This window comes from Pristis pectinata, chromosome 14, assembly GCF_009764475.1.
Source record: "Pristis pectinata isolate sPriPec2 chromosome 14, sPriPec2.1.pri, whole genome shotgun sequence".
NCBI classification, from domain to species: domain Eukaryota; kingdom Metazoa; phylum Chordata; class Chondrichthyes; order Rhinopristiformes; family Pristidae; genus Pristis; species Pristis pectinata.
Genome location: NC_067418.1, coordinates 2,371,548 through 2,385,578, shown reverse-complemented (window position 1 = coordinate 2,385,578; position 14,031 = coordinate 2,371,548). Strand labels below are relative to the sequence as shown.

Sequence of the window (14,031 nt, the reverse complement as noted above, 5' to 3'; positions counted from 1 at the left end):
ACTTGGACCCTCAGCACCACGTGGACCTAGACACTGAAGCATTCACTGTAGATTGCTGTAGGTCACTGAACGGTTGCATCATGGTCTGGGACGGCAATTCAAATGTGCAGGAACGTAAGAAGCTGCAGAGAGTAGTGGACTCAGCCCAATACATCACAGGCACATCCCTCCCCACCATCAGAAGTAGCTACGGGAGGTGCTGCCTCAAGAAGGCAATATCCATCATCAAAGATCCCCGCCATCCGGGCCGTGCCATCTTCTCGCAGCTACTGTCAGGCAGGAGGTACAGAAGCCTGAAGTCCCACACCACTAGGTTCAGGAACAGCGACTTCCCTTCAACCATTTGGTTTTTGAAGCAACCAGCACAACCCTAATCACTACCTTAGTATAGTGACAATATGACCACTTTGCACTAAAATGGACTTTGTGTTTTGTTTTGTGTTTTTTCTTGTAAAAATTGTGTAAAATTTATGTTTAATTTATTTTTTTTTCTGTTAATGTTGTGTATCTGGTGCTATGTGCCTGTGATGCTGCTGCAAGTAAGTTTTTCATTGCACCTGTGCACACATGCACTTGTGCAGATGACAATAAACTTGACTTTGACTTTGAGGTTGACCACAAGTGGTTGGCATATCTACACAGTAACTAAAGCAAGATCAGAATAATTATTAACTTATGCTCTGATAATTAGGCACGTGGGGTCTCAGTCCCATGGAACACACATACAGTACCATGTGGGAATTTGAGGACACACCTTGTGTCCTGGACAAACAAGTGTGTAGGAAATGTCTCAACTGCAGGAGCTGAAGTTCTGGGTTTTGGAGCTTGAGCAGCAGTTGGGGCCACTGTGGATATCACATTAAGAGTCATGGAGTCAGTCCTACAGCACGGAAACAGGCCCTTCGGCCCAACTGGTCCGTGCCGACCAAGATTCCCATCTAAGCCAGTCCCATTTGCCCACGTTTAGCCCGTATCCCTCGAAACCTTTTCTATCCATGTACCTGTCCAAGTACCTTTAAGTGTAGTTAATGTGCCTGACCCAACTACTTCCTCTGGCAGTTCATTCCATATACTGACCACCCTCTGGGTGAAAAAGTTGACCGTCAGGTTCCTATTAAAGAAGGAGATACTCTTTCTATATTTCAGGAGGAGGTAGTCAACAACAAGAGGTGGTGCACTCCTTCCGCCATTTACTCAGGGCTTCTGAGTGCTCCGGATCCATGGGATTGAGATCCTCAGTGCCATTCCGAATGCTCCTTCCCCACTTTGACCAGCTGGGACCTCAGATTCCCAGGAGTCAATGAAGAGTTCCAAGGAGGATTTGAGAACATCCTCGAATTTTTTCCTCTGTTTGTCTGATAATGTCTTCCTGTGTCAGAGTTTGGGGCAAAGCGTCTGGTGCTGGGCAGGTGAACGGTGTCGAAGCTCTGAGTGTAATCAGGGCCTCAGTGCTAAGGATGATGGTCTGGGGAAGGATGCTGATGTTGATTCCCTTTCTCTGCATTGGATCTGGAGGACTGTGTGGAGATATGGTGGGTGGTATATCTTCAGTTCCTTGAAGTGCCTGCTGTACGTAGTCCAGGTCTCAGAAGCATTGTTCCCTGGAACGTAGGAAATTGTGGGGTGACCTGATAGAGGTGTATGAGATCATGAGAGGCATAGACAGGGTGAAAGCACACAGTCTTTTTCCCAGGGAGGGGGAGCTAAAAACAAGAGGGCATAGGTTTAAGATCAGAGGCGAGAGATGTAAAAGGGACATCAGGGGCAGCTTCTTCACACAAAGGGTGGTGCATATTTGGAATGAGCTGCCAGAAATAGTGGTTGAGGCGGACACATTAGCAACATTTAAAAGCCACCTGTATAAGATAAGTTAAGATAAGATAAGATTTATTTATTAGTCACATGTACATCGAAACACACAGTGAAATACACCTTTTGCATCGAGTGTTTTGGGGGCAGCCCGCAAGTGTCGCCACGCTTCTGGCGCCAACATAGCACGCCCACAACTTCCTAACCCGTGCGTCTTTGGAACGTGGGAGGAAACCGGAGCACCCAGAGGAAACCCACGCAGACACGGGGAGAACGTACAAACTCCTTACAGACAGCGGCCGGATTTGAACCCGGGTCGCTGGCGCTGTAATAGTGTTATGCTAACCTCTACGCTAGGTTTAGAGGGCTATGGGCCAAATGCGGGCAGATGGGACTAGCTCGCTGGGAAACAGTCGGCATGGATGAGTTGGGCCGAAGGGCCTGTTTCCATGCTGTATGTCTCTATAACTGTATGAGGGCAGGGATCATCACTGCTTGGAAGACCACAGGCTTAGTGCCAGGTGTGAGGTCTTGATCTTTAAAGATTCTTTCCTCCAGTCAGCCAAGGGCTGTATTGGTGCCAGCGATGGCAGTGATGGGTTGCCTTCAATGAGAGGTGGCGATGTGAGAGGTGACTTATGTTACCCAAAGTCTCATCATGGACCTCTGGTTTATTCTTGTCACGTGTACTGAGCCACAGTGAAGAACTTTGCTTTGCATGCCATCCATACAGATCATTTCATCACGTCAGTACATTGAGGTAGTACAAGGGAAAACAATAACAGAATGCAGAATAAAGTACTACAGCTACAGAGAAAATGCAGTGCAGGCCGACAATAAGGCGCAAGGCCACAACGAGGTAGATTGTAACATCAAAAGTTCATCGTTATTGTACGAGAGGTCTGTACAAGAATCTCATAAAAGCAGGATAGAAGCTGTCCTTGAGCCTGGTGGTATGTACTCCCAAGCTTTTGTATCTTCTACCTGATGGAAGAGGCAGAAGAGAGAGTGACTGGGGTAGGAGACACAAGAAATTCTGCAGGTGCTCGATGTATCTGGAGCAACACACAAAAAGTGCTGGAGGAACTCGGCAGGTCAGGCAGTATCCGTGGAGGGAAATAAACAGTCGATATTTTGGGCCGAGACCCTTCATCAGGAGTCGGTGATTATGTTGACTGCTTTCCCAAGGTAGTGGGAAGTGTAGGCAGAGTCCATGGAGGGGAGGCTGGTTACCATGATTGGTTCTGTGGTTGGAGGGTGGTGGTGTACAGAGGGGGCAGGTTGATTGAGGACCTTTGATTTGCTGAGGCCCACCCTCTCACATGTCCCAGAGAACAACTTGCTGTTGACAGAGATTGACGTCCAAGTGCCCACGGTTACAGGTGCTGTCTGTGTACTGCAGCTCGAAGACTGGGATGGGAGGTACCTTGGTCCTGGACTGCAGGTAGCAGAAGACGTTACTGGTGCATGCTGTAGTTTAGGTCCACTCCGGCTGGGACAGTTGGGGTGCAGTGAAGCAAACTGCTGAGAAAGATTGAGGGGGCGTTGTCGTGGTGACACCATCTTTTCTTCTCAAAATGGGCCCTTAATTCACGTTTTTCTTGTGAATGTTGTGTGTTTGATGCTATGTGCCTGAGATGTTGCGTTGGGAAGTGTACGGCCAACACTTTGGAAGAAGGAATAAAAGCATACGCTATTTTCTAAACGGGGAGCGAATTCAGAAATCAGAGGCGCAAAGGGACTTGGGAGTCCTAGTGCAGGATTCCCTGAAGGTTAACTTGCAGGTTGAGTCGGTAGTGAGGAAGGCAAATGCAATGTTAGCATTCATTTTGAGAGGATTAGGATATAAAAGCAAGGATGTAATGTGAGCAGTTTTGGGCCCCATATGTAAGGAAGGATGTGCTGGTGTTGGAGAGGGTCCAGAGGAGGTTTGATCCTGGGAATGAAAGGATTAACATATGAGGAGTGTTTGATGGCTCTGGGCCTGTACTCACTGGAATTTAGAAGGATGAGCGGGGATCCCATTGAAACCTACCGAATATTGAAAGGTCTGGATAGAGTGGACGTGGAGAAGATGTTTCCATCAGTGGGACTGTCTAGGTCCAGAGGGCACAGCCTCGGAATAAAGGGACGTCCCTTTAGAACAGGGATGAGGAGGAATTTCTTCAGCCAGAGGGCGGTGAATCTTGAACCCACCTGGAAAACACCAATTCTACCTCCGTCTATATTTCCCTCAATTTGCCCTGATTTGGTATTGGTATTGGTATTGGTTTATTATTGTCACTTGTACTGAGGTACAGTGAAAAGCTTGCCTTACAAACTGATCGTACAGGTCAATTCGTTACACAGTGTAGTTACATTGGGTTAGTACAGAGTTCATTGAGGTAGTACAGGTAAAAACAATAACAGTACAGAATAAAGTGTCACAGCTACAGAGAAAGTGCAGTGCAATAAGGTGCAAGGTCACAACAAGGTAGACCGCGAGGTCATAGTCCATCTCATCGTATAAGGGAGCTGTTCAATAGTCTTATCACAGTGGGGTAGAAGCTGTCCTTGAGCCTGGTGGTACATGTCTTCAGGCTCCTGTATCTTCTACCCGATGGGAGAAGAGAGAAGAGAGAATGTCCCGGGTGGGTGGGGTCTTTGATTATGCTGGCTGCTTCACCAAGACAATGAGAGGAAAAGACAAGAGTCCAAGGAGGGGAGGCTGGTGTCCGTGATGCACTGGGCTGTGTCCACAACTCTCTGCAGATTCTTGCGGTCCTGGGTAGAGCAATTGCCGTACCAAGCTGTGATACGTCCAGATAGGATGCTTTCTATGGTGCACCTGTAAAAGTTGGTGAGAGTCAAAGGGGACAAACCAGATTTCTTCAGCCTCCTGAGGAAGTAGAGGCGCTGGTGAGCTTTCTTAGCCATGGCGTCTATGTGATTTGACCGGGACAGGCTATTGGTGATGTTCACTCCCAGGAACTTGAAGCTCTCAACCCTCTCAACCTCAGCACCATTGATGTAGACAGGTGCATGTACACCGCCCCCTTTCCTGAAGTCAATCACCAGCTCTCTTGTTTTGTTGACATTGAGGGAAAGGTTGTTGTCATGACACCATGCCACTAAGCTCTCTGTCTCCTTCCTGTACTCCGACTCATCGCTGTTTGAGATACGGCCTACAACAGTGGTATCATCTGCAAACTTGCAGATGGAGTTAGAGCAGAATCTGGTCACACAGTCATGAGTGTATAGGGAGTAGAGTAGAGGGCTGAGGACACAGCCTCGTGGGGCATATTTATTTTTGTTTATCTTGTCCTGTAAATTATGTATCATTTAATTTAAGTTTATGTAATTTGTCTTTGTCATGTGTGTAATGTCCTGTGCTGCTGCTGCAAAAAGCTCAATTTCATGGCATTTATTTACTGGGTGTGTGTGCCCATGACAATAAACTTGAACTTAAACACCTCAAACACGTTGCTCCAACAGAAAAGATAAGGAGGACAGGCTGAGCTGTGGGTACAACATGTTCCACAGTCTCAGGGAGTTTCACAGCCAATGATGGACTGATGTGAAGTAACTGCTGAAATGTGGGAAGCACAGCTGCCAATCTGTGCACAGCAAGCTCCCAAAAGTAGCAGTGTCATAATGTCCAGATGTTGGTTGAAGGGTGAGTATTGGCTGCAGCACACCAGGAGAACAGTCCTGGCCCTCTTTAAAACATCGGCCACGTGTCACCTTACAAGCACCAGAGAGTGCAGATGTGGATGAGTGTTAGCGTCTCGTCCAATGGATGGAAATTTCTACATTACGTTGCGCTCACAGTACTGCCCCTCCCACAGTGACCCTCCCTCAGTCCTGCCCCTCCCACAGTGACCCTCCCTCAGTACCGCCCCCCAACAGTGTGACCTTCCCTCAGCACCGCCCCTTTTTTTAACAAAATTTATTTACTAAAAGCATCCGGTATCAAAATACTACAACTAATACAGAAAGTAGAAGAAAAACTATGCAAACTACAGGACTACAGCAATAATGCTAACTAACAACTGCTAAATGCACACGCAACACTTCAGATAGGAATCGCATTCTCACCGTCCACGACACATGCGATCCCGAGGGGTCCACCGAGCGCGGAACTCAACCGGGATGCCCGCGGATACCGCGTGCTCCCAGTCCAGCTTTTTGTGCTCATTTCCCTCGATTGGAACTTGAACCCATGACACTCTGAGTCTGAGAGAGGGAGAGAGATGTCCGAGAACCTGGCCTCGTTTTGCCATACCAACCGAGCACGGTGCGAGTTTGTGGTTCCCTCCTCACATTGGAGACAATCCACTTGCCTTTCACTAACTTGCAATACTACATATGGGCCGTAGATGGGAGTGTTTAGTGTGCTTGAGTTGTCACATCTCGGTGCAGAGCCGGCGAAGAACATCGCCGAGAATAACACACGTTAAGTTTACTGATGGACCATGAAGGAGAAATGAATCTATTGCACTCGAGGCGTTTTCACAGAGAGCTCCCCAGATGTGGGTGTAAAGCTCCTCGTGGTTACTTACTGGTTTACTTACCACACAGAAGGAGGCCATTTGGCCCATCAGGTCCACACCAGCTCCCAGCAGAGCAATGCCACCTCTCCCTGTACCCCTGCAACCCACTCTCCCACACATGCCCCACTAGTAAGTGTTAGTGTAAGTGTTAGTTATCAGTACGAAAATAATATCGAGTGGTTCATTTTCTAATCGTCATTTATTGAAATGAAGGCTGGGGCTTTTTTCCCTGGAGCGTAGGAAGCTGAGGGGTGACCTTGGAGAGGAATATAAACTCTACAAAAGGCATAGATAAAGTGAAAGGTTCCAGTCTTTCTCCCAGGGTAGGGCATAACCAGGGGGCATAGATTTAAAGCAGAGAGGAATGATTTAATGGGGACCTGAGGGAACAACTTTTTCTAGCAGAGGATGTTGGGTATATGGAACAAGTTGCCAGAGGAAGTGGTTGAGGTTGGTATAATTACAATGTTTAAAAGACATTTAGACAGGTACATGGATAGGAAAGTTTAGAGGGATATAGGCCAAATGGGACTAACATACTGTAGGTAATCAACTCAGTCAGCATGAATGAGTTGGGCCAAAGGGCCTGTTTCTGTGCTGCATTGCTCTATGACAACGCTCCTCGGATTCTTTTGCCAGACGTACTTCAGGTTTACAACATGAGAACAAGGCCACTCAGCCCATCTAGACCATTTACCTTCCCATGACACCCAATCAAAATTTTCCAATCTTGTCCACATGAAGACACAGGCCATTTGGCCCATTGGATTCATGCCAGCTCCCTGGGAAGCAATCCCATCAGTCCCATTTCTCCTCTCCTCATTTCCCTGTACCCCATAACCTTTCCTCTCTCACGTCCACCAACTCCCCACCAGATTCTACCCCTCACCTACACACTAGAGGCAATTTACAGCGGTCAATTAACCCACTGACACGCACGACTTTGGGATGCACCTCGGGGGAATCCCACGGGGGTCACAGGGAGAACGTGCAAACTCCACACAGACAGCGCCCAAGGCCGGGATTGAACCTGGGTCTCCGGCGCTGTGAGGCAGCGGCTCTACCTGCTGTACCACTGGGCCATCTCTGACAATGCGAAACCTGTTCCCTTGGGCTGCTTCACACTGGAGAAAGAGCAGTAATGGTAGAGATGGGGTGACTAGGGACACATGTTCTCCACTGAGGGTGCGGTGAGTGTATTCGGAGGGCTGTGGGGGGAGGCCGATTGCCTCTTCCCACGGCCTCCCACCCCCAGCTCTGCTTTTGAGGGGACGTTTTTAGGCCAACAATAGCTGAAGACTTTGGTGCCTCAAACCAGTGTAAAACGATCCCAATTTCTCACGAATTAAAGACAATTTTCAGCAACTTTAGCATAAATAATCATTGATCAACGTTGGGAATTCAGGGAAAACTTCTTTCCCCAGAGGACGGAGAACATAGAACAGTACGGCACAGGAACAGGCCCTTCGGCCCACCATGTCTGTGCCGACCATGATGCCAATCTAAACACATCCCATCTGCCTGCGCACGGTCCATATTCCTCCATTCCTTGCCTGTCATGTGCCTGAATAAATGCCTTGTAAGCATTCCTATCGCATCTGCTTCCACCACCTCCCCTGGCAGCCCGTTCCAGGCATCTACCATTCTCTCTGTGCAAAAAAATTACCTCGCACATCTCCTTTAAACCTTCCTGCTCTTAGCTTGAACCTATGCCCTCTAGTACTTGAGATTTCCATCCTGGGTAAAAGACTCTCACTTATCGATGCCTCTCATAATTTTACATACATCTATCCTCAGCTAACGTCCAGGCCATTGAGAACGAAGTTGATGAACTGAAGGTAAGGCTGACCTACCAAAGAGAACTGAGGGACTGCTGTGTGCTACGTCTCAGCAAAACGTGGCTTACACCTGCCTCACCTTACTGTGCTATTCAACCTGAGGGCTTCTCAATCCATCGACTCGACTGTAGGGCATCCTCGGACAAAGTTTAGGGTGGAGGGGTCTGCTTCTTAATCAATAATTCGTGGTGCTCGGATGTGCTCACCCAGCCTGGAATATCTAACGGTGAAGTGTCACCTATACCACCCGTCACAGGAGTTCACTTCAGCTATCCTGATGGCAGTCTACATCCTACCACAGACGGACATGAAGCCTGCACTCAATGAACTATGCTCTGTGGTCAACAACCTTGAAACAGGATACCCTGAGGCCCTCTTCATTATTGCAGGTAACTTCAACAAGGCCAACCTCAAGAGTTTGTTACCAAAATACTACCAGCATGTGTCCTGTCACACCAAGGGCTCAGACAACCTTGACCACTGCTATACAACCTTTAAAGATGCCTTCCGAGCCCTCTCACACCCTCACTTTGGTACGTCAGACCACCAGGTTGCGCTCCTCCTCCCTGCATACAAGCAGAGGCTGAAGCGGGAGGATCCGGTACAGAGAGTCGTGCAGTGCTGGTCTGAGGAACTAATGAGCTTCTACACGACTGCTTTGAGTCAGTGGACTGGTCCATGTTCAAAGACTCAGCTGCCAGCCTAGATGAGGATGTCACCACCATCAGCAAGAGTGTTGAGGACTGTGTACCAAAGAGGTCAATCCGGGTGTTCCCAAACTGGAAACTATGCACGAACTGGGAGATCCACTCCCTACTGAAGTCTAGTAAGGTGACCCTGGCCTTTACAAGAAATCAAGATACGACCTCCATAAAGCTATCAGAGATGCCAAGAGACAATACCAGTCCAAAATTGAGTCAGGGCATTGAGTATGAGAGTTAGGACATTATGTTGCAATTGTACAAGACATCTGTGAGGCCACACATGGAGCTTGGTGTATGGTCTTAGTTGCTCTGTTATAGGAAAGACGTCATCAAGCTGGAAAGCGTGCAGAGAAGATTTACGAGAATGCTGTCAGGACTTGAGGCACGGTAGTGTAGTGGTTAGCGTAACGCTATTACAGCGCCAGCGACCCGGGTTCAATTCCGGCCGCTGTCAGTAAGGAGTTTGTCCGTTCTCCCCGTGACTGCGTGGGTTTCCTCCGGGTGCTCCGGTTTCCTCCCACATTCCAAAGGCGTACGGGTTAGGAAGTTGTGGGCATGCTATGTTGGCGCCGGAAGTGTGGCGACACTTGCGGGCTGCCCCCAGAACACTCTACGCAAAAGATGCATTTCACTGTGTGTTTTGATGTACACGTGACTAATAAGAGGTTGGGCAGGCTGGGACTTTATTCCTCGGAGTGAAGGAGACTGAGGAGTGACCTTATAGAGGTGTATAAAATCATGAGGGGCATGGATAAGGTGAATGCACACAGTCTTTTCCCCAGGGTTCGGGAATCAAGAACTAGAGGGCACAGGTTTAAGGTGAGAGGGGACGGATTTAAAATGGACCCGAGGGGCAACTTTTCACACAGAGGGTGGTGGGTACATGGAACGAGCTGCCAGAGGAAGTAGTTGAGGCAGGTACATTTAAGAGACATTTGGACAAGTACATGGATTGGAAAGGTTCAGAGGGATGTGGGCCAAACGCTGGCAAATGAGAACCTCAGGAGGGAACCTGGTCGGCATGGACCAGTAGGCTGAAGGGCCTGTTTCCATGCTGTATGACTCTATGACTGAATAATGAGGGGTTGAGAGGTTCGGCAGTAATGGGTGGTGGGGGAGATGGATAAACCCCACAGGAGAGGTTGATGGAACAGTACAAGATTTCTCCGGCCCGTGCTCTACAGCCAATGAAATACACTTGGAGTGGATCGGTGTTGCAATGTGGGAACTGGACAGAAAATTCCAACAAACAGCAAGATGATCAAATCCAGAAATCTGTTTCAGTGGGTTTGAGCGAAGTATAACTGTTGTCCCAGGACACTGGTGAGAATTCCCCTGCCGTCCTTTGCAAAAATGGCCACGGGGTTTTTACCCACAACTGCAAGGTCGATTATAAAATGCAAACAGAAAACGCTGGACCTGCTCACCTGATCGAGCAGTCAGTGGTTAAGTGAGTGACCTTTCGCTACAACCTTGTCTGTCTTCTCAACTGACAGACAACACCTTCAATGTGTGCAGTGAGTCCCCAAAAGATTCAGCAAATCTCTCCTTTAATGGGACTATATTTTCTTTTTCATAATTGCAGAAACATTTTTATTACAGATTACTGCATATTAATGCAGAAACTGAGCAGGACTTTTAAGCTCCGGGCCACAGATTACAATGGCGCCTGCAATTGATTTTGCGGATTGTTCTACAAGCAATAAACCAGCAGTTCTAGTAGCTCCAGCACAATGTAAGCCATTCTGCCCAGTGCAGCGAGGTTGCAGTAGACGGTAAGCGAAGCAGCGCATTTTCTGCCGAACCATTGCACTCCAACAGTGGAGGCTGCACTAAAATAGCAAGCCCAGAATTAACATATCACACGTAAACATTTCACCTGGGAACATTACCCCAAGGCAGACTCTCCAATTAGTGAAACTGGAGAACCTCTTGTCAGATGATTCTAAAATCTCAGGAGACGTGACAAAAGGGGGGCGATTTTAACCTAATTTTACTGACATTAAAGAATCGCACTGCGCAGTGGGAGACTACTTAGCCCTTCATGTTGTGGCTGTTGAGAGAGCTATTCAATTGGTCCAAACACCCTCCACCAATCCTACTCTTTCCCCATGGCTCTGCAAATCATCTCCTTCCAGTTCATCATCCAGCACAGCACAGAAACAGGCCCTTCTTCCCATCATATCCATGCTGACCCTATTTTGCCACTGTTTCACTACCCTGTTAAGGAGTGAGCACCTGATCATGTCAGTTCACCATAGAAAACATTTTCGTCCTCTTCCTTCTGATTCACCACCAACCCCCTTCGCTCCTCACCCTCCCCTCACCAGCGTTCCTGCCTCTGGAAACTAGTTTCCCCTTATTTAGTCAAGGGTTTCGATAGACTAAACAATCTTGCACACCTCTGTTAAATTTCTCCGTAAGCTCCTCTAGGAGAAAAACACCCACCTCCCCGACCCCTCCACGTGAGCTGGAAGTCCCCCTCCATCCCTGGGGCTGATCCGGGAACGCTTCTCTCCCCTCCCTCGTGCCCTTCCCGAAGTGTGGTGCCAGAACAGGTCACCACATCAGCCTGACCTGTGTTTCGCAAACACGGTTCTTCGCAATCCAGAGGCAAGTGAAATTAGACGGTCTGTAAAGTGGAGGGAGGTTCCTTCTCAAGCCCCCTCTCAGTGGGTGGTTTAGGTTAAAGTGGCCCCCTCATCTACTAGTGATGCTGGTGGAAGTCTCAGGTAGATGTTCTCCGTTTGTGAACCCTCTTGTCAGTCGTGTGACTCAGGACCAGTTGAACTTGTAGCCTTTGGCCAACATCCAGCTCTCCAAGTCTTGGTTCTCCTTCTCTTCCTGCTGGTGTTGCTGCCTCAGCAGTGCTACCAACTTGTCTCTCTGTTCCCTCACTTCCAACATTTCACTTCGGATCTGCTTCTCCTCAGCCATCTCCTCCTCGGTTTTCCGGAGGCCTGTCCGGGGAATGATAACATCCAGATAGTGAACGAACTTCGCGGGTCATGGATGAACTTGGGCAATAACTTAAACGCTCCTGGAATATTGGTTTGGTGTCAAGGAGCTGGAGTAGAAGGGAGAGGAAGTTACGATCCTGCTCTCCAAAGGTCTGATTGGAGTTCACCGGGAGAACCAGGATCAGCCCTGGGTTCTGCCCCGCTGGGAGGAGGAAGTGAATCGGGAGAGACATCAGCCCAAGTTCACCAGAATGGGATTAAATCACGAGGACAGGTTGGACAGGCTGGGCTTCCAGTCCGGAAGATTAATTGATGTGTTTAAGACAATTTAAAGGTGTGATGGGTGGCTGGAGAGAAACTCCTTCCCTGGAGGGAGAGTCCAGAGTGAGAGGGCGATAACTTGAAGCTAGAGTGGGGCGTTTGGGGTGTCAGGACAACTCCCTCACACAAAAAGTGATGGAAATCTTACTTAGACACAGAGAGAGACCATCAAGCCCAGCTGAGCAGTCCCATCAGTTCCATTACCCCACTCACTTCTCTCTCACGTGCCCAGCAACTCTCTGTTGATTATTTTGCCACCTACCTAGATGAGAGGCAACTCACAGCAGCCAATTAACCTACCCGCACGTCTTCGGGATGTGGGAGGAAACCGGACCACCTGGCGGGTAACCCACGCAGTCACAGGGAGAACGTGCGAACTCCACACAGGCAGTACCTGAGGTCAGGATCGAACCTGGACACCTGGAACCGGGAGGCAGCAGAATGCCACCCCTTGTACCACTAACTCTCGCCCCACAACAGTGCTGCCCAGGTGGGCTCCGGTGAACATTTCAAAGTTGAAGTTAATAGACATTATGGAACCAGGGTAGGTAGATGGGATCTGTAAACAGACCCTTCATGAGATAACTGACCAGTAGAACAGACTCTTTCCCAAGTGCCATTTCAGATTGTGATAATTTCAAATTGTTGGTCAATTGGTAGCAAGATTGACTGTAGGTCAGAAATTTATGGGCTTTATCCACCCTCCGATGCAGGCCGGCATTATTCTCCTAGGGAAGGGTCTCTAGAGGACAGAAACAGTGTTTTTGGAGTGTTTGATGTTCTCGTGATGTGAGATTTATTGCCCATCCAAAGTTATCCTCAAGAGGGTTGGGTTGAGCTTCCCACCTCGAACCTGTGAAGGTTTTCCCATGTGTGCTGTTGGAAGGGAGCTCCAGGGCTTAGACCCAGTGACAATGAAGAAGCGGCAATATATTTCCAAGTCAGGAGGGTGTGGGCCTAGGAGGGGAACCTGCAGGTGGTGGTGTTCCCTGCACCTGCTACCCTAGTCATTCTTGGCGGGAGGGTTGGCGGGTTGGGAGGTGCTGTCGGAGTAGCCTGGGTGAAGAACTACAGTGCATTGTGTACATGGAGCACACTGTGGCCACTGGTGGTGGAGGGAGGGGATGGTCAGGGCGCCAGGTGAATGAGCTGCTGTCACTGTTGTGTTACTGATCGTAGCTGAACTGCCTCACCTGGTGGCCAATTATCCCTGAGATTACGCAGATGGCTAACAGCCGATTATTTAATTAAACACTGGCAGGAAAAGCCAACAGCTTGTTGCTGGTAATTACAAGCACCAAGACCGGAGTGATTTAATTAAGACGCCACGCACTTCCTCCCTCACCTTCGACTGCCATCCGACTGCGAAGCAGCTGCTGTAACCGGCTCTGATGATCTTCCAGCTCCAGCTCCCGGGCTCTGGGAAGGCACAAAGGGAAAGAAATGGGAATGTTGCCAGTTTGGGAACCGCCCTAACATCCCATGTGGATCAGCACAACACGGTCGATCCGGAATGAGCACGTAATTATGAAGAAAGATCGGACTGGTCTACAGGTTAAAGTCCTAATTTGGACCAAGGCTAACTTCAATGGCATCAAACAGGAACTTGCAAAGGTTGATTGGGAGAGGCTATTAGTATGTAATGGGACGTTTGGCAAGTGGGAGGCTTTTGGAAGTGAGATAGGGAGAGTTCAGGGGTGGCATGTTCCTGTTAGAGTGAAGGGTGAGACTGGCAGGATTAGGGAACGCTGGTTGATGAGGGATATTGAGGCTCTGGTCAGGAAAAAAAGGAGACACATGTCAGTTATAACACACACAAACTGCTGGAGGAACTCAGCAGGTCAGGCAGCATCTGTGGAGGGAAATG

At 48.7% G+C, this 14,031-nt stretch overlaps 1 protein-coding gene across 1 annotated transcript in view; it reads right to left on the bottom strand.

Annotated features, from left to right (window-relative positions):
• Positions 1-9,158: 9,158 nt before the first annotated feature.
• The window catches only part of mical2a (microtubule associated monooxygenase, calponin and LIM domain containing 2a), a 221,235-nt gene continuing 216,362 nt past the window's right edge, over positions 9,159-14,031 (bottom strand). The window contains exons 31-32 of the mRNA XM_052029660.1: positions 13,510-13,583; positions 9,159-11,843 (exon numbers count right to left, since the gene is read on the bottom strand). Of these exons, the coding sequence (XP_051885620.1) occupies positions 11,659-11,843; positions 13,510-13,583 (259 nt within the window). The 3' untranslated portion in view covers positions 9,159-11,658. The remainder of the gene's footprint in view (positions 11,844-13,509; positions 13,584-14,031) is intronic.